The following is a 24,626-nucleotide window of genomic DNA, read 5'->3' on the forward strand; positions in this document are numbered from 1 at the left end:
ATTAACCAAACATCTTTTCTTTACCTGCCACCTTTTGTCTTTAGCATTCTTAGTCTCTATTTTAGACAAGTAAAACTTCGTTCCATTTCTTTCCAGACCCAGAGGGATGTCATCACCACTTAATGTATACAGATAAGGTTAGCAAGCATAGCACAATTTGAAAATCATATTGATGGTTTCTAAAATCCAGGGTGGAGAGTTAGAGTCTATAATTATCTTAAGCTTGTACATATGGTCTTTTATTTATTTAAGTGAACATATGTCCTTGCTTTTTTCTGTACTAAAAGTGATGCTAAGGTCATAATTGAAAATAAAATTTAAGTATACACTTTCTAGTAAAATGGACCATATTACTTACCAGGTTTATTTGTTTAAATAAGAAATTATATATTTTTGATATTAGATAATTGCAAAAATATCATAATTATGTAGCATCTTCTATCCAAGCTTATTATAACACTTTTATACCAAGCTTACTTTATAGCTGAGGAAACTGAAGTGCTAGGCAGAGTTTTTGTATATTCTAGACCTAAAAAGGTTTTTTGTTTGTTTGTTTTTTTAAACACAGTAGTATAACATCAGTGAGAAGGGAGGGTTTGGTGGGGAGAGTGGGTCCTAGAGAACCTAAAACTTCTTGTGGCATATTATCCTTAGTTTGGAGATATTAGCAGAAACTATAATATCTTTCTGTTGAGCTTTATCGTTTATTTATCATTTTCATAATACTTAAATGATTTGTGTTTTAGGGATTGCCTAGGGTTTGGATCTGCCACAAAGTTGGCACCAATAGCCTCATTGTTCCAGGAGACCCAGGTGCTGAACTAGACCAGCAGAATCTTTTAGAGGCAAGGAAATCAGAGACAGTGGCCTAGAGCTGACCCCACTCCATGCATGTACTCTCGAGTTCATACTCTCAAGGTTAGATCCAGATCTGAAACCTCTTCTGGGTCTACGTTGGCTTCCCTGATTTTTAAAATTGTTATTACGTATTATTTAATATTCTGTATATTCAGTTCAGGAATAGAGCCTAAGTTTGTCCCATATATTATTTTGTTTTATTCTGTAGAACATAGTAGTGAACTTACTGAAAAATAATAGAAGAATAATAAAATTCTTACCCTTTAAGAAACTTAATCACTTCTTAAAGAAGCAAGGACAAATCCACAAGCCATTTGTAAGAATGGGGGGAAGCAGTTTTAATAAATAAATGAAATTAAATACAATGTTACATATATACAAAAATGTACATACTAAGGTGATGCTAAAGGATTATAGTGACTTTCACAACTACATCAATTTTTCTTTGAAATTGGCATAAAGAATAATTTTCTAACTATTTGCCAAAAATTTTTAAAGGGTGAAAAATCTTCCTTCTGATTTTTTTCTAAATAATTTTTGTAGTTCCTAACTTCCTTAGCACCATCTTGCTTAAATCTTGAACTACCTATATAAGGTATATTTTTAGTATTTCTGCACCTTTCTAAGGCTCCTTCATCCTTGAGACAATTGCCCATTTATCTTCTCTATTTGGAGAATAGGTATGTTGACTTTTATTCTTAAGAGAGAAAGTTGAAGATATTTTGCTTCTTAAGAACATGAAAAAATCATTTACCAGCTTGTAAGTAGGTATATGATTTCTGAGAATTTCTGTTTCCAAAGGGACAAAAGATTTCAAAGCTCTACTGTAAAAATCGTACCATTTGGTTCCTATTATCTAAGGACACATTTCGTGCTTCGATGAAGTGCCCAACTATGAAGATGCATGTTTTAAAGTTCCTTTGTTGCTGCCACTTGAAAAGCCCAGTTGAGATTAGTTTGGTTGGAGTAAAGAAATGGTCCTAATATTAAAAATGGTAAAAGTATATACTTAGATCTGTACTTCAGTGTGTATAAAGAATTACATAGTGGATCTCATAATTTTTTTTGCCCCAAATTTAGTTATTGAAATGAAAGCTAAAAAGTTTATTAACCAAGCCATTTTTGACATACATTTAATAAAAATATCAAAACAGTTCTTTGCAATGCAAAGTAAGGATTTCTTTATAAAGATTTGCATTTATAATCTGGTTAGATAAATATGACTTTGATTTTCACTTTTGGGCTGAGATCAAGCATGAGAAGGAAATGTCTTAGAAAATAAAAGCCTTAACAACTAACATAGATGTTTTAAAATGGAATGCTCTTCTCATTAATGATAGCTAGTCTCGGTACAAATACACCTGGGACTCTCTATAGCAGAGGTCAGCAGACTTTTTCCTAAAAAGCCAGAGAGTAGATGTTTAAGCTTTGCTGGCCAAGAGGCAAAATGGAGGCTATTATATAGGTACTTATATAACCATTTAAAATGGAACTGTTTACAAATGTAAAAACTGTTCTTTGTCTACGGGCTATTACAAAAACAGGCAACTGGCCAGGTTTGTCCCAAGAGCCATAGTTTGCTGATTCCTATTTTATATGACAATGAAGTCAATCTCTACATCACTGCACATTTGATCCCCTTTACCTTTGTCTAGGGCCAGAGCATAGAATATTAAATGGAAACTAAATCAAAGAAAGAAATAATAACACATACTTTCCAATAAACATTTAAAAAAACAATAAATAAAAGTAGTGTGTGTATCCCTTAGTGATTTTATATACTGGATTTAGAAATATAAACGTGTACCCTGGAATGAAAGGAGCATGGTGAGGTTTTCTATTTATATGGTCTTCACATAAACTGTTTCCATGGTGCCAAATCAACCTTATGGTAAATGGTATGATGGCCTAGCTGGTAGCTCTTTCCTTCGCCAAACCCAAGAGGTTTTTTGCTCTGTGAGAAGCATCTAAGTGAGCTTCCTGAAGAAGTTCTCACATAGTCTTGAAAGTTTTTAATTATGGGCTCAGTCAAGAGGCCCTAAAGATTTTTTCCATAAATATTAAAGATATTACCTGTTAACCACTTTTTTAAAAAGTTTTTTATATGCATAGAAATGTGGTTCCATTTATCTACTCTAGACGTGGAACATAGCCTTGATTTGTAAAGTCAGAATTCTTTGTGTGTTCTAAATTTGCCACCATCTCTTCAGTCATCATCATAATCACTCTCAGTACTTCTAATGATTCAAGTGTATTCTTTATTGAAGAAAATTGCAGAGAAAAAAAAAGTAACCATAGAGAAAGAGCTGAACTCCTAGAGGGTTAAAAGCTCTGCTATTCTTTGCTTGCTTGCTCTACAGTGTATGGTTAGGACAAATGAGTCAGCTCAGGGCTTAATTATTTTTTTCTAAAAGAGCAGTGCAGCCCTGGGGAGCATAATGTAGGTGTTGCCGGGGATGGTATTGGTGGGGATGGTATTGGTGATGTGAGTCCGTGCAGTTCCTTACACTCTGCAACCGCTTAGGTTCTGATCTATTTAAAGGTAAAAGGGATTAAGTGCAAAGTCTTCCTTCTACCCTATCTTCAGTGAATGTTTCTGTTTAATTTCCTCATATACATTTAGTTGAATGGCACATTCTCACATAAGACCTTAAATCACAAAGGGAAACAAAAGTTTTCTTAGATTTAGGTGATTAATGATAAAAGTGGTGACCTTAATGCTTTAAATATTTGGTTCTTTGAAGTCTTTGTGAGTGACTTTAGTTATTGTGTTCCCTTCACTAGATTTAATATCAGAGGAACAACAATAGGTGATAGAATAATGAGGTAATTCAGTATGTTCCTTCATTATTTTATTTTTTCTTTATGATGAATTTGCCAGGTCCTCTTTTTCCACAGCTAACCACCTTTCCTATTAACAGTTAATACTTCTTTTAACTTACTGAACTCTAAGTGCTAAGCATTGTAAAGCAGGTTGCTTTTCACAAACTATATTTAGCTGCATGCACTGCATGGGAATAGAATGAAAAGAAATTTCCTGTGTGCAGATGTGACTGATGTTCACTTCAAGTGTGTCATATGATAAAGTAACTATAATCTTAAATAATGTACTTTAAATTATTGGTTACTCCATTTTGAATATTTTGTTGAAGAATGCAACTAAATTTTTTTAAACTTGATTAGGCTACCAATTAGCAATAGCAACTTTCTGTTATTATTCAAATGTAGTCCTTTTCTTTGAGATCAAGAACTAAAAATGGACTTGAGTCTAATTCTGTGCATAGGTTTAAAATTCTGATTTTGTAAAGAAAGCTGTTTTCTTATAAATGGCTTAATAACTCAGTGTCACACATCAAGATGATCTCTCTCAGACACTTCCATAATTTGAAGACTAACAGTGGGGTACCTTTTTAAATACAACTTTAAAGTGAACTTCAATCCCATTATTCATCTACCCCAAACCTGGTTTACTGACAAAATCAATCTTGTCCCTAATTCCAGTGACACATGTCTGTTATTTACCATTCATTAGTTTCTAAAACACAGGGGATTGTAAAACATAAAATGGATTTTGTTTCGGGGCTTTTTGACTTTCTGCTTTATATCTTTTATCCCAAGTACTCAAAGCCAGTTTCTGCTTTTACAACTATGAACTAATAAACTACGGTAAAGCAGAAAATGTGATGCTTCCCTTCCCTCAGCGCTAATGAGATTAGACTCCTTTGCCTCACTTACTTCTTTCCTACATGGAGATCGTCTGGGGCAATTTCTCAGCAAAGGTAGTTGTTTCCCGACACCAAGCACATGTTTAGTCTGCCTCCCCTTTTAGCAATTGGGGATGCTCAAGGAATGTACAGCTCTGCTTAAGATAAAATCAAAAAAATAAAATTAGAAACACAAAAGTATTACACCCTGTTATCTGTACTGCTCCCAAAGCCAGTCTTCATTAGGGACTGTCCTGTAGTGTTCTGTGAATCTTACTGTAATCTGCTGAGATTCGGAATGATAGGTGCCATATTTAATCTGTTTCTTTTAATAATAAATAAAAATGGCAGTCATCCCTACTCTTCACTCAACTGCTGTTACCTCATTGCCTCTCACCTGCTCTCCTACTCAAACGGTCCTCTAACTGCTTCCAGTCTATGTCCTCCTCACAGCCACTTCCAGGGGCTCTCCAGTGCCTGTGATAGAGAGAAACCAGCTCCTTTGCCTGGTGTGTGGGGCATTCTCTGTTGTGACTGCTGCCGGGAATTGCCGAACCTCTTGACAGCCGACCTATTGGGAGTGTCTCTGAATACACTTAATGCCTCTGTTGCTCTCCTCACTCTGTGCCCTATACCCGAAATGCCCTCCTAGCGCCATCACCATCCTGTTGGCCACCTCATCTCAACACTCATCTTAAGCTGCTGCTTTTTAAAACCTCTTCTGGCCCATACATTTCATAGTCCCAAGTAGGACTGCACATTTCTTCTGCGTGCCCTTACGTACATCTGTTACTCTGCCCGTAACTCTTCCCTGTGTGTGCAAATGTCTCTGTGGCCCTATAGAAGATGGAAGCACCTTTAAGGCCAGCCTAATAATACATACATGCACACGTAGATAAGACTTGGCAAAGAAGACATCTTTTTATCTAAAACTCTAGCTAACTCAGTTTTTATCCGTATTTCCTCAGATGATCTGGCTTACTGTTTTCTTCCTTTGATTTCCTAAACTTGGGAAATCAAATAAATGAAAAGCTATGAATTATGGTACCCTTGAAAAAGGGTTTGAACTGTGTAGATCCACTTATATGCAGATTTTTTAGAAGTACAATACTATAAATTTACAGCTATAAATTTTGTCTTCCTTATGGTTTTTTTAAATCTTTTTTTTAAAGATTTTTATTTATTTATTTATTTGAAAGAGTGAGAGCTCAAGCACGAGTGGAGGGAGGGGCAGAGTGAGAAGGAGAAGCAGACTCCCCACTGAGCAGGGAGCCCGATGCGGGGCTCAATCCCAGGACCCTGAGATGATGACCTGAGCTGAAGGCCGATGCTTAACTGACTGAGCCAACCAGGCACCCCCCTTATGATTTTCTTAATAACATTTTCTTTTCTCTAGCTTACTTTACTGTAAGTAGACAATATATAATACATACAACATATAAAATATGTGTTACTTGCCTATTTATGCTATCAATAAGGCCTCTGGTCAGTGGTAGGGTGTTAGTAGGTTTTTGGGGAGTTAAAACCTTAATGCAGATTTTCAACTGCATGGGAATGGGGGGGCATGTCCCTAATTCCCACATTGTTCAAACATCAACTGTATTGTTTCAGAGGTCCCACCACCTCCCCTCCTATTTGATGACTCCCTAAAAAGACTCACAGAACTGAGATTCACTTGTAACTATGACAAAGGAAAAGACACATCAGACGGAGTCTGGAAGAATCTAAGCATAAGCTTCCAACATTCTCCCAGGATGGCCGTATAACACACTTCTTCCTTCAGCAATAAAATGTAGTAACGCTTATGTAGAGTTTCTGTCCAGAGAAGCCTGCTTAAGATTCAAAATCCAGCATTTCTATTGGGGGCCGGCTGTGTAAACACCCTCCACACCCAACCACAACTACCTAAATTCCAGACCCAGAAGGAAAGTAGGTGTTCACATTACTTATTACAGATGATCTGGGCAAGCAGGTACATCAGGATTCAGTGTCCCAGGCAGGCAGAACAATATAGGGAACGTTCCACAAGTCAAGTTCCCAGACGCCAGCTAAGGGGCAGCCTTGGAAGCCGACCCTTCTAAAAGATAGCAGCGTCAGGCCCACTGTCCCTTAGCTTTACTAATACATTTTGAGGGAAAAATACATTCCCCCACCCCTACACACACACGCACACACACACGCACACACACCCCTTGTCTATGTCCTTTGTTTTCCGCCCCCAGAGTGGACACACACACACACACCCCTTGTCTATGTCCTTTGTTTCCCGCCCCCAGAGTGGTCAAGGTTTTATTTACCACAAAGAAAGTGTGCACATGAGCTATCTATTCACTTCCCACACCCTGTAGCCTGGGATTGAGGGCCAGCTGGGCCACTCTTTCCACAATGGCTTTGTGGTTCTTGGAGGAAACATTGTGAGCAATCTCAGAACAGTAAGATCTCTTATAGGACAGGAGGGCTTCCAGCTCCTTGATATTGTGGACTAGGAACCTCCAGAGGCCTGTGGGCAGCATGTGCTGTTTTCTTGTTGCCCTAAATGCTCTGATACTTTACAGTGGTGTCGCAAAATTTGGGAAATACTACATTGCGTAAACCTCTTTTTGAGATTCACAAAACTAGCATAATAAAGCCTCTCAGAAAACTTGCAACCAAAAAACTGTTTAGCTTTGCTTAATCCATTACTTTCCACATTTCACAAACCCATTTTGTGGAGCACCTACAAAAATCTCACAATTTGGAAAGTGCTCTTCCAATTTACATTCTAAATTGTGAGTATCAAGTTCATTAGCTACCTAGACTAGAAGACTCTTTCACACCTGCACAGTAAAGAATTTTTTCCTATAGGTTAACTCAGAATTCACCTGCTCTAATTCTAGTCATGTCCTTATGTTCTGTCCTTAGTACAGTATCCTTTTATATTGACCTCCTTTGGCTAACTGAATTACTCCTTAAGTCATTTAATTCCAGGTTAAATAAATCAGTCATCTCCCAGTCTTTGATTAAGCCATTTTTTCTACCCTAAAATTTCTTTGTTCCTCCACAAGGCATTTTAATAACACCAATAATATCAATTAATTTGTACCACTCTAGCTATGTATAATGGGGGGTGGGATTTGGTTTGGTTTGGTTTGAAGTAGGCTTCATGCCCAGTGTGGAGCCCAGTGCGGGCCTTGAACTCACGATCTTGAGATCAAGACCTGAGCTGGATTAAGAGTTGGACACTTAACCGACTGAGCTACCCAGGTGCCCCTGTAATAGTGTTTTATAAAAGGATTTACCATATTGAAAACAAGAGGCAAAGTAATTAATATTTTATATTTTTAGTGCTGTTTAGTTTCTCCTTGTATTTTAGCCTAGTCCTCTAACTACTAAATGTGCGAATTTATTCATTTTTTTAAAATAGGGCTTACAGACTATTTCTGATTTTTGTAATTTACTAATTTGAGCTTGGAATTATCTTAAATTGTGCTGACCATTTAGAAACAGCATTTTCTAGAATATGCAGTATTAAAAATAAAATACAAAGACTCTCAGGGAAGAGGAAGGAATCAAAATACGAAGTCAGGAATCTAGGTTTTTATTTTCCTAGGTCATTTATGTGTTAGATTCATTCTAGGTTTTTATCTCTTAAATGCTGTCTCCCAAATAAATAGCTGATACCTTGAGATGTTTTTGTTTTTCCTTTGACATTTCTCGATGAATCAGTTTCATATTTATTATTTTATCCATTCAATAAACCTATATGAACCAAACACTGGTAGAAGCTGGTGATATAAGGATAATGACAACACAGTCTCCATTAGCTCTTGGTTCAGTGGGATACACAGACACATATAAATAATTTTAATATAGTAATTGCAGCAATAGAGTTTTTCACAGGCACTGGTATCATTAAGGACTCTGAACCTAATCTAAGGAGGGGGAGAATTCTATTTTTTAATTCTTGGTTTGTGACACACTATCATTGTTGATTCATGTTTGGTTCCTTTTCTTTATTCGTTTATTTAATAATAAATAAATATCCATAAACCCACCACCTAACCCGAAACTGAAAGACTACCAGTAACTTAGATCTATGTATAGTCCTCTCCATTCTGTCCCCCTGCCAGCCTTACCAGGAGCAACCACTCTTCTGAATGTTATATTTATCATGCCTTGCTTTCAACAAAAAATTATCACAAATATAAATGCCAAAATAATATATTATTTAATTTGTTTTACTCACTTTTAAACTTGATTAAAAAAGGATATCGTCTGGATATGGGATTAGGACTTGATACTTCTTTCTCAGTCAACATTATGTTAAGATTCATCCATGTTGTTACGTGTAGCTGATGCTTAATCAATTTTCTGCTACATAATAATCCATTATATAACTATTCCATAATTTATCCCTTTTCCTATTAACGGGCATTTAAGTTTTAAGTTTTTGCTATTATTAACAGTGCTGGTTTGAGCATTCTGAAACATGTCTCCTTGGGCTTTTCTGGGGTGCGTACCTAAGAATGGAATGTTTAATTTTACAAGATAATCTCAAATTGTTTTCCAAAGTGGGAGTGTAAATTAATACAATCACTAAGTAATCACACTGATCCACAACTTGGTTTTGTCACTTTTTTTGATTTTGCTAATTGATTTGGTGTACAGTGGTATCTCATGGTTTTGAATTTCATTTCTCTATTTACAAAATGAGATTATGCATCTCTCATTTGTTTTTTGGCCATATCTGGTTTTCTACTGGCTTGTTTTGAGTTGTTTTTCTTTTCCATGTTGATCTTGTTTTTTATTATTTATTAAGGAATTCTTAATATATTTTTGATACTAATTTATGTCATTTATAAATGTGCAAATACTTTTTCTGGTTTGTGATTTATTTTTTTAAGCTGTCTTTTGAGGAACTATTCTTAATTTTAATGTAGTTGAACTTTATCATTCTTTAATGCATATCACTTCCTTTTATTTAAGAAATCCTTACTTACCCTTGAATTCCAAAAATTGAAAATTTTCTTTTGAAGTTGTCTTTTGACAATTTAAGATATTAATCCATCTGGAATTATTTTTATTTATGAGGTATATGTGTGCCCATATAGATAGCCCTATTTTCCCTGTTCATTTATTAAATGTTGAATTTCCCCAGGGAGCTGCTACGCTACCCATCATATTACAGAGTTCCATATAAACACAGGTCTCTTTCTGGGCTCTTTGTTTCATTCCATTGGACAATTGTTTGCCGCTCCATCAATATCATACTCTTATAATTACTCTAGTTTTATAATCTTAATATCTTCTAAGTCTCTTCAAGTCTCTTCTTTTTATTTTTCTTTAGGAGGGACTTGGCTATTCTTTGTCCTTTGGTCTGTTTTATGATCCACATTTTAAGTTCCACACACAAGTCATCAGAATATGATTACAGTTGTAATAAACCTGTAAATAAATTTGGAGAATTAATTATCCTCACAATATTAAGTTATCTCTACATTTCTTTAGATCTTTTAACAGTAACATGTTATAATTTCCTACAAACAGGAATATCTTTATAGACAATTTCATCTTCATTGCTGTTGTAAATGCATTTTTTTTTAAACTTATGCTCTCATAATAGTTTGTTGCTGGTGTTTAGAAATTCAGTTGGCTTCGGGTGCCTGGGTGGCTCAGTTGGTTAAGCGACTGCCTTCGGCTCAGGTCATGGTCCTGGAGTCCCGGGATCGAGTCCCGCATCGGGCTCCCTGCTCGGCGGGGAGTCTGCTTCTCCCTCTGACCCTCCTCCCTCTCATGCTCTCTGTCTCTCATTCTCTCTGTCTCAAATAAATAAATAAAAATTAAAAAAAAAAAATTCAGTTGGCTTGTATAATGATCTTATATCCACCCAAATATTTTTCTGTTATATCTATTAATTGGCATGTAAGTTCCTTTTAGTTGTTGTTGTTGTTTTTATGTAGACAGTCATATCATTGCAAATAGGAGTTTTCTTTCTTCCTTTTCATTCTTACTGCTTACTGTATATTGGTTAATGAGGATAGTAAAAATCACAACTTGCTGGTTGATTTTGAAAAGAATGTCTGCATGAGTTTATTTCGGTTTGTGTTTTTGGGTTTTTGTAGATACCTTCTATCAGGTTAGGGGGTTCCCTGCTACTCTAGTTTACTAATGGTTTTATAAATCATGAATGAATATTGATTGAATCAAGTACATTTTCTTCATCTATTGAGTTATCATATATTTTTTCTCCTTTAATGTGCTAATACAGTAAATAACATTTGGAAATGTCCTAATATTAAACAGTCTTTTGGTGGGGCACCTGGGTGGCTCAGTTGTTAAGCATCTGCCTTCGGCTCAGGTCATGATCCCGGGGTCCTGGAATCGAGCCCCACATCGGGCTCCCTGCTCAGCAGGAAGCCTGCTTCTCCCTTTCCCACTCCCCCTGCTTGTGTTCCCTCTCTTGCTGTGTCTCTCTGTATCAAATAAATAAAGAAAATCTTTAAAAAAAAAATAGTCTTTGGGGATGCCTGGGTGGTTCAGTCATTTAAGCATCTGCCTTCTGCTCAGGTCATGATCCCAGGGTCCTGGGATCAAGTCCTGCATCAGGCTCCTTGCTCAGTGAGAAACTTGCTTCTCCCTCTGCCTGCCTTTCCCTCTGCTTGTGCTCTCTCTGTCTCAAATAAGTAAAATCTTTAAAAAAAAACCAAACAGTCTTTCTTTCAGGTGTGTCTTATGACCCAGAATGTAGTCTATTTTGGTGAATGTTCAACTTAAAAAGAATGTGTATTCTGCTGTTGTTGAAGTAGTCAGACGATGTCCATTATATCCAGTTGATCAGTGGTGTCGTTGAGTTCAGCTGTGTCCTTACTGTCTGCTTCCTGTATCTGCCCCTTTCTGGAGACAAGGGTGTTGAAGTCTCCAGCTATAATAGTGGATTCATCTATTTCTCCTTGCATTTCTATCAGTTTTTGCCCCATGTGTTTTGACCCTCTCTCGTTAGGCACATATGCCTTAATGATTGTTTGGGGGGAATTGATTCCTTTGACATTATGTAATGCTCTTCTTTATCTCTGATAACTTTGCTTACTTTGAAGTCTGCTGTGTCTGAAAGAAATACAGTTATTCTTGCTTTCTTTTGTTTATTGTCAGCATGGTATGTTTTTCTCCATACATTCACTTTTAATCTATATGAGTCTTTATTTTTAAGTGGATTTCTTATAGACAACAGATAGTTGGGTCATATTTTTTGATCCACCCTGATAATCTGTCTTTTAATTGGTGTATTTAGAATGCTGACATTTGAAGCAATTATTGATATAATTGGATTAATGTCTCCCATATTCTTTACTGTTCTCTGTTTGTTCTTTGTTCCTGTTTTTGTCTTTTCCTTTTTTTCTGCCTTTTGTGGTTTGAATTCAGCATTTTATATGATTCCATTTTCTCTCCTTTCTTAGCATATCAGCTATACTTCTTTTTTAAACTTTTTTTAGTGGTTGCCCTAGAGTTTACAATGTACTTTTACAACTAATCCAATCCACTCTCAAATAATACTATACCATTTCACAGGTAGTGTGAATATCATGATAACAAAACCCTAATCCTTCTTCCTGTCCCCGTGTCATTGCTGTCATTCATTTCACTCTAACGTCAGTAACATGAGCATACATGAGTATATGTACACAGAAGGTACATACATAAACATACGTAAGGAAATACATTATCGCTATTATTATTTTGAATAACTATTATCTGTTAGATAAATTAATATTAAGAAAAATGAAAGTTTTTCTTTTATCTTCACTTATTCCTTCTTTGATGTTCTTCCTTTGTTTATGTATCTGTAATCATGTGTCTGATTCATATTTTTTTTCTTCTCTATAAAGAACTTCTTTTAACATTTTTTGCAAGGCAGGTCTATTGGCAACAAATACCTTTGCTTTTTGTTTGAGAACGTCTTTAATTTCTCATTCACTGAAGAAGGATAATTTTGCACGGTACAGAATTCTGGGTTGGTGATTTTTTTTTTTCTCTTGGTGTTTTAAATATTTCACTTCATTCTCTTCTTGCTTCATAGTTTCTGAGGAGAAGTTGGATGTGATTCTTATCTTTGTTCCTCTCTAGGTAAGATGTTTGTTTTCCTCTGGCTTCTTTCAGGATTTTTTTTAATCTTTGCTTTTCTGTATTTTTAAAATGATATGCCTAGGTTGTAGGATTTTTGTATTGGTTTGGTTTGGTTTGGGTTTTTTGGTATTTATCCTGCTTGGTGTCCTCTAGGATTCCTGGATCTATGATTTGGTGTCTGACATTAATTTGGGGAAATTCTTAGTCATTATTATTTCAAATTTTCCTTTTCTTTCTTTTCTTTTCTCTTCTTCTCTTCTCTCTTCACCTTCTGGGATTTCCATTATGCTTATGTTACGTCTATTGTAGTTATCACACAGTCCTTGGATTTTTTTTTCAGTCTTTGTTTTCTTTGCTTTTTGGTTTTCAAGGATTCTATTAATATATCTTCTAGGTCAAGGATTTTTTTTCAGCCATGTCCAATCTATTAATAAGCCTGTCAAAGGCATTCTTCATTTTTGTTACAGTGTTGGGTTTTTTTTGTATTTTGTTTGTTTTTTGTCTCTGGCAATTCTTTTTGCTTCTTTCTTAGGATTTCCAGTGTTCTGCTTGCATTGCCCATCTATTCTCACATGTTGTGTACTTTATCCATTTGTGCCCTTAATTAATCATAGTTACATTAATCATAGTTGTTTTAAATTCCTGGTCTGTTAATTCCAACTTGCTCTGTCTCTTCTGATTGTGTTTTTTCTCTTTTGGTGTGCCTTGTAGCTTTTTTGATGTAGCTGTATATGATGTACCATGTAAAAGGAACTGTTCTAATTAAACTAGTACTGTGGTGGTGAGGCGTGGGAGAGGGGAAGCATTCTGTAGTCTTAAGATTAGGTCTCAGTCTTTTAGTGAGCCTACATCTCTGGCCTTTAGAAGTATTCCTCAGCTTTTTGTTTTTTTTTTTTTCTTTTCCCTTTAGGTGGGATAGGATGGTCTGAGTGGGCTGTAGTTGGCTATCTCTCTCCCCTAGGTTAGTTAGACTTTGATTATTATTAACCCCAGCAGGTTGGGCTGTAGTTAACTAGTTTCCCTGAAGAGCAGACCTTACTAAGAAGAATAGAGTGCTCTGGCATTTTTCAAAATGGTTCCTTTTCTCCTTTCCCTGCCAGAAACCCAAGGGGATTTTTCTCCAATATTTTGTGTGGCAATCTGGTCTGGCTCCTGGAGGTAAATCTGAAAATACTGTGGGAAGGGCCCCTATGACTGGGTTCCCCTGGAGTTTTTAATTCTCAAAGCTGTCCACATTGAGCTTCTAGCAGTTCCTCAATCACAGTTCAGGTATTCTTACCCCCAAGCCTCTGTTCTGCTAAGCTGTGACTCCCTGTTTGCCTGTTTGTCTCTCCAATCTTAGGGAAGCAGTTTGCCCCGTGTCCTCCCCTCTCTTATGGATCCAGGAAGAATTGTTGATTTTTCAGTCTGTTCAGCTTTTTACTTGTCAATTTGGAGAGAGGACTTTCAAGCTCCTTACATGTAGAACTGGGTTAAACAATCTTTGTATTCCTAGGATAAACCTACTTGATCATGACGTATTATCTTTTTGATACATTGTTGGATTTGATTTGTTGATATTTTGTGAAGGAGTTTTCTATCTATATTTGGAATGGATTTTCTTTCTTATATTTTCATGATCCTGTTTTTGGTAAAAAGTTACACCAGCGTCAGAGAATGAGTAGAAAAAAACATTTCCTATTTCCAGAGTTTGTATAAGTTTGGAATGATCTTTTCTTTAAAAGTTTAGTAGATCTTACCTATAAAACCATCTGGACCTCATGTTTTCTTTTGGAGATGGTTTTTAAGTATTATTTTACTTCTTTAATAGCTGTAGGACTGTTTGCACTATCTGTTTCTTCTTTAGTCAGTGTTAGGAGGTTTTTTAAAAATGTGTCCATTCATCTAAGTTTGCAAATTTATTATACTATTTGTATTGTCTATTTGATTTCTACTGTCTTGAGTTATAACCACCTTCTTATTCATAACATTATTTATTTGAACTCCCTTAATTTTTTCTTCATCATCATGGCAGAACTCTATTTTGTTACTCATTTTGTTTTTTATTTCTGCTTTCTATTATTTCCTTTCTTCTGTTTTCTTTGAAATTATTTTGTGGTTTATTATTTTTTTCCTAACTTCTTAAATTGTATACATTTAGCTTTTTTTCCAGTAACATCTAACTTGTGGTTAGAGAATGTGGTTGGTGTTAGATGAGTTCTTTGAAATTTATAGAAACTGACTTTGTGGCCTTCTACATGTCAAATTTGTAAATGTTTCACGGGCCCTTGAAAAGAATATTACTCTAATTTTTAATGTGAAATTTTATATGTAGCCAGTAGTTCAAGACTGTTAATTATGTTGTTTTAAAGTTATTTATATTTTGATGTTTGTGTGTTTGTTTTTGTTAGCTTGACATATAAAATAGGGAGAGAGACATGTTGAAATCTTCACTATAATGGTGGATTTGTCTAGTTCTCCTTGCAGTTATGTCATTTTCTTTTTAAATGCATTTTGAGGCTGTTTTTAAGGAGTGCATATATGTTAAATTGTTATATCTTCCTGGTAAATTGAACTTATTATGTATGTAGTAATCCTCTCTATTCTTAATGCTGCTTTTTATCTTAGTCTGTTTTATCTGATATTAATGTAACCAAGGCACCTTTCATTTGATTAGTATTTGCATAATATCTTTTTGCTTGAAACTTTTCCTTGTCCTTATGCTTTCGGTGTATCTTAGACAATCTTTTTTCTCAGTTGGTGAATTTAGTCTTTTATGGCTATATTTAAACTTGTTTGCAACTTCTAATTATCCTCTTTTACCATTTTTTTGTTTGGTTTTGTTTTTTACTTTCTTGCCCTTTTTTAGGATTAAGTTTTGTATCTTTTTTTTTTTTCTTTTTTAGTTTTCCTTTTCTCTTTTTTTTTTTTCTCCATTGGGTTGGAATTTGTGCTCCTTATTACTATGATTTTATTGTTTACTTCTGAACTTTTATGCTTATTTAACTTTGTAATGTCTTTTATGACTTTTAAATTGGGTGCCAGACTAGCAAAGCTATCATATAAGAATGAATAATATTCTCCAAAACAACTTTACAAATGGTAGGCCTTTAATAAATATGTTTGCTGATTGAAATTCTTCATATGTATATGTCATTTTAATTTTCATTTGATCAAATTTGCAAAGTAATACAGTACAAATTATTTTCAATGACCTATATTTTTTCAGTGTTTCCTATGAAATATCCACTAGGCAAGTTGTTTCAGTATATTCATTTTAAGCTTATCCTGTTAACTGAGTTGGACATTACCTGATTGTAAATGTAGGTATAGTATCTACTGTTATTTTTATTTTCTAATTTGAAATTTGTACACTTGAAGCTTTATCTCTTAGATAATTTTCCTACAGTGGGATAGTGGTAGATACCCTAATCTTGGATCAGAACTGTGTAATACAAATCACATAACTTGAGACCTAGATTGATTTTATTTATTTATTTATTTATTTTCCTCCAAATTTTTATATAGTGTAATATTGGTTTCAGGAATAGAATTCAGTGATCCATCACTTACATCCCAGTGCTCATCATAACAAGCACCCTCCTTAATGCCCACCACCCATTTAGCCCATCCATCTCCCCTCCAATCAATCCTGTTTGTTCTCTATCATTAAAAGTCTCTTATGGTTTGTTTTCCCCTCTCTCTCTCTCTTTCCCCTTCCCATATGTTCATCTGTTTTGTTTCTTAAATTCCACATGAATGAAATCATATGGTATTTGTCTTTCTTTGACTGACTTATTTCACTTAGTACAATACACTCTAGCTCCATCCACGTCATTGCAAATGGCAATATTTCATTCTTTTTGAAAGCTGAGTAGTAGAGATCTAGATTTTAAAATTAGAATGGTTAAGCCAAACAAACATTAAGCAGTAAATTAGACTATATTCTACAGCTAACTTTTAAACGAAATGAACATTTTTTTACCTGGTACTGTCCTCAGTAGTTCTTAATTATTATCACCTCTTTAAGAATTCAGCTTTAATTTTGTCCACACATCATGTTTTAAATAACTTGAGCTTCTATCTAAATTCTTAATTTGTCATATAATTTCTTTTCCCATTTATAGCTCCTGAGGCCTTTGGTTTGTCAGCAAGGTCATTTCTATTTCCTCTACTACCTGATGCTCTGCTTTCATAACAAAAGAGGTCTTTTCTTTATTGGTTTTTTGTTAATCACATATTTGTATCTGATTCGGAATGTCTTCTGTTCTACTTCAGAAAAAAGAGAGATCCAACTATGTTTTTTTGAGAGCATTTAAACTCTTAATCCTTCTCATTATCACCTCAGAATCAGAAAGAGAAAATCAGAGTAAACTAAACATGTCACCTTTTGCACTATTTAATTTAAAAATTTATGTGTAGGGCGCCTGGGTGGCTCAGATGGTTAAGCGTCTGCCTCCGGCTCAGGTCATGATCCCAGGGTCCTGGGATCAAGTCCCACATCGGGCTCCCTGCTCAGCGGGGAGCCTGCTTCTCCCTCTGCCTCTCTCTCTCTCTGTCTCTTATGAATAAATAAAATCTTTAAAAAAAAAAAAAAAGAAAAAAAGGACTTTAGTTCTTTAAAAAAAAAAAAAAATTTATGTGTAGACCCATATTTTGGATATACAAAGCATAGGATAAAGTTTTTAAAACATTTTTAAATAAACCTGTATAACTTACAGTATACCATTTTATGAAAAAGAAAATACCTTTTTGTTATAAAAGTGGGAGTACAAAATTGTTATATAATTGTTTAAAAAAGTGTTACTGATAACTGGTGTCTGGTTTTCTAGACCCTTTCTATGCATATATAGAATTTTTCCCCTAAGAATTATTTTTAACCTATGTTGCAGATTAGGCAGTATAATGCCAACATTTTTCACATAGTTGATTATGGATCCTCCTTATCTTTTTTATTTTATTTTTTTTAAAGATTTTATTTTTAAGTAATCTCTTTATCCAAAGTGGGACTCGAACTCACAATCCTGAGATTAAGAGTCTCATGCTCCACCAACTGAGCCAGCCAGCTGCCCCTTCCTTATCTTTTTTAATGGTGGTATAAATATTCCAATATATGGATGTAACATAATTTATTTAATTAATCCATCCTTTCCCTGTGAACATTTAGATTATTTCCAGTCTTTCTGAAAGTAGACAACAGAAGTTTCACTACAGTGAAAATATATGTATAATCTAAATATAAATAATATAAAATATGTAATATTTGTATATTTGTTTAAGTTTTGTGTAGCATACATTTTCTAAAAGTAAAATTGCTGCATCAAAGCAAATACATCTTTTTCCTTTAAGTTTTTTTTATTTTGGGGGCACCTGGGTGTTTCAGTCAGTTAAGCATCTGACTCTTGGTTTTGGCTCAGGCCATGATCTCTGGGTCATGGGAATGAGCCCCATGTTGGGCTCCATGCTCAGCACAGAGTCTGCTTGAGATTCTCTCCCTCTCCCTCTGCCCCTCATCCCCCTTCTCTCACTCTCTCTCCCTTTCCTTTTCTCCCTCTCTCCCAAATAAATAAAATCTTTTTTTTTTTTTTAAGATTTTATTTATTTATTCGACAGAGAGAGACACAGCGAGAGTGGAAACACAAGCAGGGGGAGTGGGAGAGGGGGAAGCAGGCTTCTCTCGGAGCAGGGAGCCCAATGCGGGGCTCGATCCCATGATCCTGGGATCATGACCGGAGCTGAAGGCAGATGCTTAACGACTGAGCCACCCAGGTGCCCCTAAATAAAATCTTAAAAAAAAAAATTTTTTTTTTTAATGTAATCTCTACATCCAATGTGGGGCTTGAACTCACAACCCCCAAGATCAAGAGTCACATGTTCTACCAACTGAGCCAGCCAGGTGCCCCAGCATATACATATTTTAAATTTTAATAAGATATTATTTAATTTCTAGTGAACTGGAACTCAATATATTGCTGGTGGGAATGCAAATTGGTGTAACCACTTTGGAAAATTGTTTGAAAGTATCTATTAAAGCTGACCATATGCACATGCTGTGGTCCAGCTGTTTTCCTCCTAGGTATATACCCAGCAGAAACATGGACATATGTTTGCCAAGGACATGGACAGATGTTGATAATAGCAGTAACTCAGTAATCAAAAACTGTGAACAACCCAATGTCCATCAATGGATATATAAATTATAATGTATTTATACAAAGTAGTATTCTGCAGCAAAGGGGATGAATTAACTATAGCAAATAAAACAACATGGATGAATCTTAGAAAATGATGTTGAGCTAAAGAAGTTGGAAAATATATATCCTCTGTTTCCATTTAATTAGTGTTCACAAACTTGCAAAAGTAATCATACTGTTAGAAGTCAGAATAATGGTTTTCTTTAAGGGGAGAGCAATGATGGGAGTGAAGCACTAGGAGAATTCTGGAATTTTGGTTATGCTCCGTTTCTCAGTACTGGTGCTGGTTCATGGGCTTGTTTGGTTTGTGAAAATTCATTGTGCTACACACCTGTGATATTATGCCTTCCTGTGTATGTATTCTGCTTCAATGGAAAGTTTCCAGTAAAGGAGTTCACTTTGTGTTTTATATATAGAACCACTTTCAAACTCCTGCCAGTAGTGTCTGTTTTTCCTATACTCTTGCCACTCTGATAGACATTAAAATCTTTGTAATCTGGGAGACGAAGAGGTCAATTTGTTGTTTTATTTTTATCTTATTATTAGTGAGGCTCAGCATCCTTTTGTATATTTGCTGACTGTTCATTTCTTCTATAGTTTCCCTACTCTTGTCCTTTGCCTATTTTTCTGTTACAGTGTTTGTTTTTCTTACTGATTTGTAGACTTTTTTGGTCTATTATATGTCAAAATACAATGTTTTAAATAATAAATTCAAACTAACAGACTTATTAAGTATATCATGTGTTAGGAAAAGTTTCTTCTAATAATTAAATCCATCTTAAAAGAGCCCATCATTCTTCAATCTCCAGCTCTGTAACCAACTCAGTTCTTAGGAGAGTAAAAGCTGCCTCATTAGCTCCAAATCTATACTCTTACATGGAGTCCATGTAGAATCTATTTGAAAGTCCCTGTTTTATTGTACATATATTAATATCCTCTTTTTCTTGACTAGTCTGTTCTTTGCTGGGAACATCTTTACAAAATCTCAAAACAAGTTTACCCACTGCTATTATGTTGTTACCCTTAATTTCTTTGGTTTCTCTTTATGCCTTTACATTTCCTCATATGGAGAAGAGAAATGATATTGAATAGGATTTGTTTTGTTTGTAGTAAATTGCATATTAATTTTGTCTATCTTTTTTTTTTATTAAATAGCCCTTTAAAAACCAGTGTGCCGCATGCTATTTCCTTTACTTTCTCAACCAGTACCAAATTTCTAAGTGATCTCTTCACTAAAATATTTTGTTTTAGTAACTCAACTAGTCTGATGTAGTCTCACTGTTGTGTCTGCCTTTTTATGCTTTGGTTGGGGATGCCTTATTTAAAATATTGTCTAGACTTTACTGTATTTTAATGTTCCTCATTTTGATCCTGTAGTGACCTGTGAATGTTTTTAAATTTATTTTTGTTTTTTTCTTTTAATATGTAATTCATAGACGCTCTGCTGTTGCCCGCATTCAGGAGTTCTTCAGGCGGAGGAAAGAAAGGAAAGAAATGGAAGAATTGGATACTTTGAACATTAGAAGGCCACTAGTAAAGATGGTTTATAAGGGCCATCGCAACTCCAGGACAATGGTACCAAATGCTCATGGCACTCTTTGGAGAAATTGCAGATTCATAATATGAATTTTTCCATAATGATGATCTTCATATATTGCCACTGCAATTCCAGTAATAGCATTATTGTACCTTAACAGTTACCTCTTTACCCAAACATGGTTCTTTTAGTCCTAGAATATATTGCCAAAGACCGTTATTGTTTACAAGAAAATTCTGCCCTACTAAGGATATGTTGTAGAAGTTTAAAATTCTTAGCTGGTACAAGTAACAATTACCTCCTTTTGTTCTCTCACACTTGCGGTCTACCTGTCTAGTATATTTTTTTTAGCTCATTTTAGCCCCCTTGGTTGATTTAGAGAGAAAGATTTAGATATATGGAATGCAGGCTCATTGCAAAATGTAGTCCGATTACTTTATAACAACTCTTCTTAAGATTGATGAGTCAAGATTTGTTTTAGTCACTTTGTCTCTCTAGACTTTACTGTCCTCATCTATGAAATAAGAATAGACCAGATGATCTCTAAAATCTTTTCAAGTTTTACAGTCCACAAGTCTTATACACCCAGTGTGATATTAATTATTTACTAAGAGGATCCTGCAAGATGATTAGCATGTTAGAACTATTAACTCTGAACCATTCAAATTTAGAAAGTGTTGTTTTCATATATTCATTGAGTCATCCAAAAGTATCTACAGAGTCAGTTTTAATCTGCTTTCTTCAGAGTTAAGGGGAAAAGTTACTTTGGGGGGGCCCCTCGCTGGCTCAGTTGATAGAGCATGTGACTCTTGACCTAGGGGTCCTGAGTTCAAGCACACGTTGGGCATAGAGCCTGCTTTAAAAAGTTACTTTGGGGCAGGGAACTACTTAGCTCTCTCTATAGACATCATTGGTGGTAACAATTTAATCATTCTAAACAGAATGCTCACTATTAATAGAAGTAATCAGTGTACATGTCTTGTATTTTGCTGGTTAAAATTTTGGATGAAAATATAGGGGTAGGAATGAAAAAAGAAAAGAAGTTAAGTAAATATAACAGTAACGCTAAGTAACAACAAAACTGTCTACCCCCTTTGGTTTGGCAAAAATAGCAAAGTAGCAACTGCTGGTGAAATGATTGAAAAACATCCTGAACTACAGATTTTGGATGGCTCATTCATATGCATCCACTGAAAAATGTCATCCTAACCATTCCAGTATATCCTGTTGTCTCATTGCTTCATTAAAGTAAATATGTTTATATCCTTCCTTCTCAATTGTGAGAGAATAGCTAATAAAAAGATTGGTACTTTTCGTTCTTTTGGCATAAACCAAAATACAAAAGGGAACCATTCATTTTTTTCTATGATTTGTTTTTATTATCTTATAAAGCTAAAGTAGAACCATTTTTGGAACGTTCAAAAACATATAGACATAGAAGTTTCCATTATACTTTCCAAAACCCAGAAATCCCATTCATTCCTTTAGCAGTTACTAATTCAGCACCTACTGTTGCCAAGTACTGTTTAAGGCCCTAAAATATAGCATTGAACAGAGCAAAATCTCTATTTTCATGGGGAATTTTTCATTATTTACTGTTGTTTCATGCTTGCTGATAAATCTCCATCATTTTAAAATAATAGAAGACAAAGACTCTCTTCTATTTTTTGTTATTTTCTAAGCCAATTAATATTTCCAATTGCAGAATAGAATAAATCTTGGTTTTAATATTTGATTTGAATTTTCTTATAGTTTTCTTTTTTTAAACCCTTAGATAAAAGAAGCCAATTTCTGGGGTGCTAATTTTGTAATGAGTGGTTCTGACTGTGGCCATATCTTCATCTGGGATCGTCATACTGCTGAGCATTTAATGCTTCTGGAAGCTGATAATCATGTGGTAAACTGCCTGCAGCCACATCCGTTTGACCCAAGTAAGATGGCCTTTTATAGAAATCAGTACGTCAGCTCCACTTTTGTTCTAGTTGTTAATATAAGAACAATGCAAATTATCCTAGAAGGCAGCCACGAGAGCCTGTTATGACTCTCATTGGGTTTAAAACAAAAAAGACTTATAACCTCCTTTTGGCAGAAAGTATGGGGAAATAGATTAAAGAGTTTATTCTCTAATATTTCTTCTAAGTTTTACCAGTTGCAAGAGGTTTGGCTGACTACACTTTACTCTACTTATCCAAACTCAACCTCCAAGCCTTGTTAGTCTTCACATGTCCAAGTTAATTTACCAGAACAAAGGAGCTTGGCTTGTTCTTGCCTTCCATTTGACATTGCCCATGTTTCTCCTAAAAGGCAGTGGATAAGAAAGAAATTTGAGTGATTGCAAGTTGGTCTTAAAATTATGTTCTAGGGTAACTTTTAGGAAATCTTCTAAATAATATTCTCAGTCAACAATTAAATGTATCAGTACAATTTCCATGCCAGCTCAGTTTTGCTATACATATACGTGTGTGTGTATACATATACACACACATACATACATGCATGCGTAATATATAACATATGTATGCATGTCTTAATGGCATATTTTTATGCTTTATATTAATATGCAACATTTTATTTCTAGTTCTAGCCTCATCTGGTATAGATTATGACATAAAGATCTGGTCACCACTAGAAGAGTCAAGGATTTTTAACCGAAAACTTGCTGATGAAGTAAGATTTTTATTTATACTTATTATAAAGTGTATGTTACTTTGTTCCTGAAATGCTTTCTTAAAAATACTCAAAGCAGCTCATTATTAATTGGTAACATAAACAAGTTTATTCAGTTAAGGAGGTCAAATTGTAAGAAAAAGAAAAATTAAGATAAAAACATGTCTGTAATACTAGAGAGCTAAAAATCAAAATATTATTTTGCTAATTATAATATCGATTATTGGTAATACCAGGTTATTATAGTTTGAGAAAAACAGATTGACTATTTTTGTGCTTATTACAATGAAGAATCATTTAAAAAACCTTCTGTCCTTTTAAGAAAATGAGTTTTACTATGGCTGGCCTCCATAATTGCAGCCAGATAAGTAGCAGAACAAATGATTGGAGAATCTTTTCCTTTATTGTCATATTTTCAGATTTCTTCAGCTCCTTATTAAACCAACAGTTTTCAAACTGGGCTGTGTGAAGCTCTCAGTTTTTAGTGGGATTGGGAGAGGGGAAGGTGGCTGATACAAAAGCTGAATTCTGGGCTTTTCCTCCCCAGCATTAGGCAGAGTTTTTATTGGTGGGTTTTCATACAAGATTTCTTATGAAAATAAGGGTTCATGGCTTTAGTCAGCTACTAACAGTTAAGCTTCTATGAGTAGGTGACTGCAGCTCAAGTTGATGCTGTGCCCTCTTTAAAACATAAAAGAAGGGTCCATTGCTAAAAAATGTTATTAGTAAGTTAGAAAACCAGTACTCTAGACCAAGGTTGACAGTTCACAGCACAATTCCCTCATCTGCTTTCTAACGGACATTTATGAACTTGGCGTATGTCAGACACCGTGCTGAATTTTAAAAAACCTTCCCTTAGAGCTTATAGACTGGTGGGAAAGACAGACACTGAACAGTCAGCCAGAATGTAGAGAGGCATGCACAGTGTCCTGGAAGCCCTTGCAAAAGAGCAGTTGTGCTTGTAAATGGGATAGATGGATGGGGGAGTCTTCACAGAGGAAGTACGAATTGGACTGAGTTCACCAGGCATACAGGGGGCTAAGGAGCCCTGGAGATGAAGAATCGGCAATTTGCAGGGTGTCCTAAGGTAAGTGAACCGTTGGTGAGTGGATAAGAAAGCAGCTCCTTGGGGCAAGATTGTAAAGGGCCCTGGGGGTGCCCTGCTGGGCTGAAAATGTGTTGTATGAAATCACTGGGGAGCCGTTGACCACATTAGCACCTTTGTCTTCCTCTCATCCTTTCCTTTCTTCCTTTTTTCCTTTGCCATGAACTTTGCCATTTGCCCTTTGCCCATGATTACATACTAGATCCTTAGGTGTTTATGGATATTCATTTAGTGCTGTCTTGGTACATAAGACACAAGTCATTGGTAACTCTTATCCAAAAGTTTATTTTTCAAGATTACTTTTGCCTCAGTCAAGGTGACATTTTCTCGAGGGATCTGAGTGACCCTGGGGAAATCATTTAACCCCACTGTGTCACTACATGTATCAGCTCTGCCATAGGGGAAGGGAATGAGCAGACACGGGAAGACTGCTCTGGGAAACGAATCATAAGTGAAAAATAAACTGAATTCTTGAAGGTTTT

At 35.2% G+C, this 24,626-nt stretch overlaps 1 protein-coding gene across 7 annotated transcripts in view; it reads left to right on the forward strand.

Annotated features, from left to right (window-relative positions):
• The window catches only part of DCAF6 (DDB1 and CUL4 associated factor 6), a 102,440-nt gene that overhangs the window by 71,599 nt on the left and 6,215 nt on the right, over positions 1 to 24,626 (forward strand). For 4 of the 7 annotated variants that reach the window (XM_081824541.1, XM_081824543.1, XM_081824545.1 and 1 more), the window contains 4 exons: positions 3,643 to 3,684; positions 20,272 to 20,410; positions 22,147 to 22,303; positions 22,951 to 23,039. In XM_081824541.1, the coding sequence (XP_081680667.1) occupies positions 3,643 to 3,684; positions 20,272 to 20,410; positions 22,147 to 22,303; positions 22,951 to 23,039 (427 nt within the window). The remainder of the gene's footprint in view (positions 1 to 3,642; positions 3,685 to 20,271; positions 20,411 to 22,146; positions 22,304 to 22,950; positions 23,040 to 24,626) is intronic. The other 3 variants (XM_081824542.1, XM_081824544.1, XM_081824547.1) reach the window with 1 other exon arrangement.

The sequence above is a fragment of the Leptonychotes weddellii genome, chromosome 6, assembly GCF_054177405.1.
Source record: "Leptonychotes weddellii isolate Sample4059 chromosome 6, ASM5417740v2, whole genome shotgun sequence".
NCBI classification, from domain to species: domain Eukaryota; kingdom Metazoa; phylum Chordata; class Mammalia; order Carnivora; family Phocidae; genus Leptonychotes; species Leptonychotes weddellii.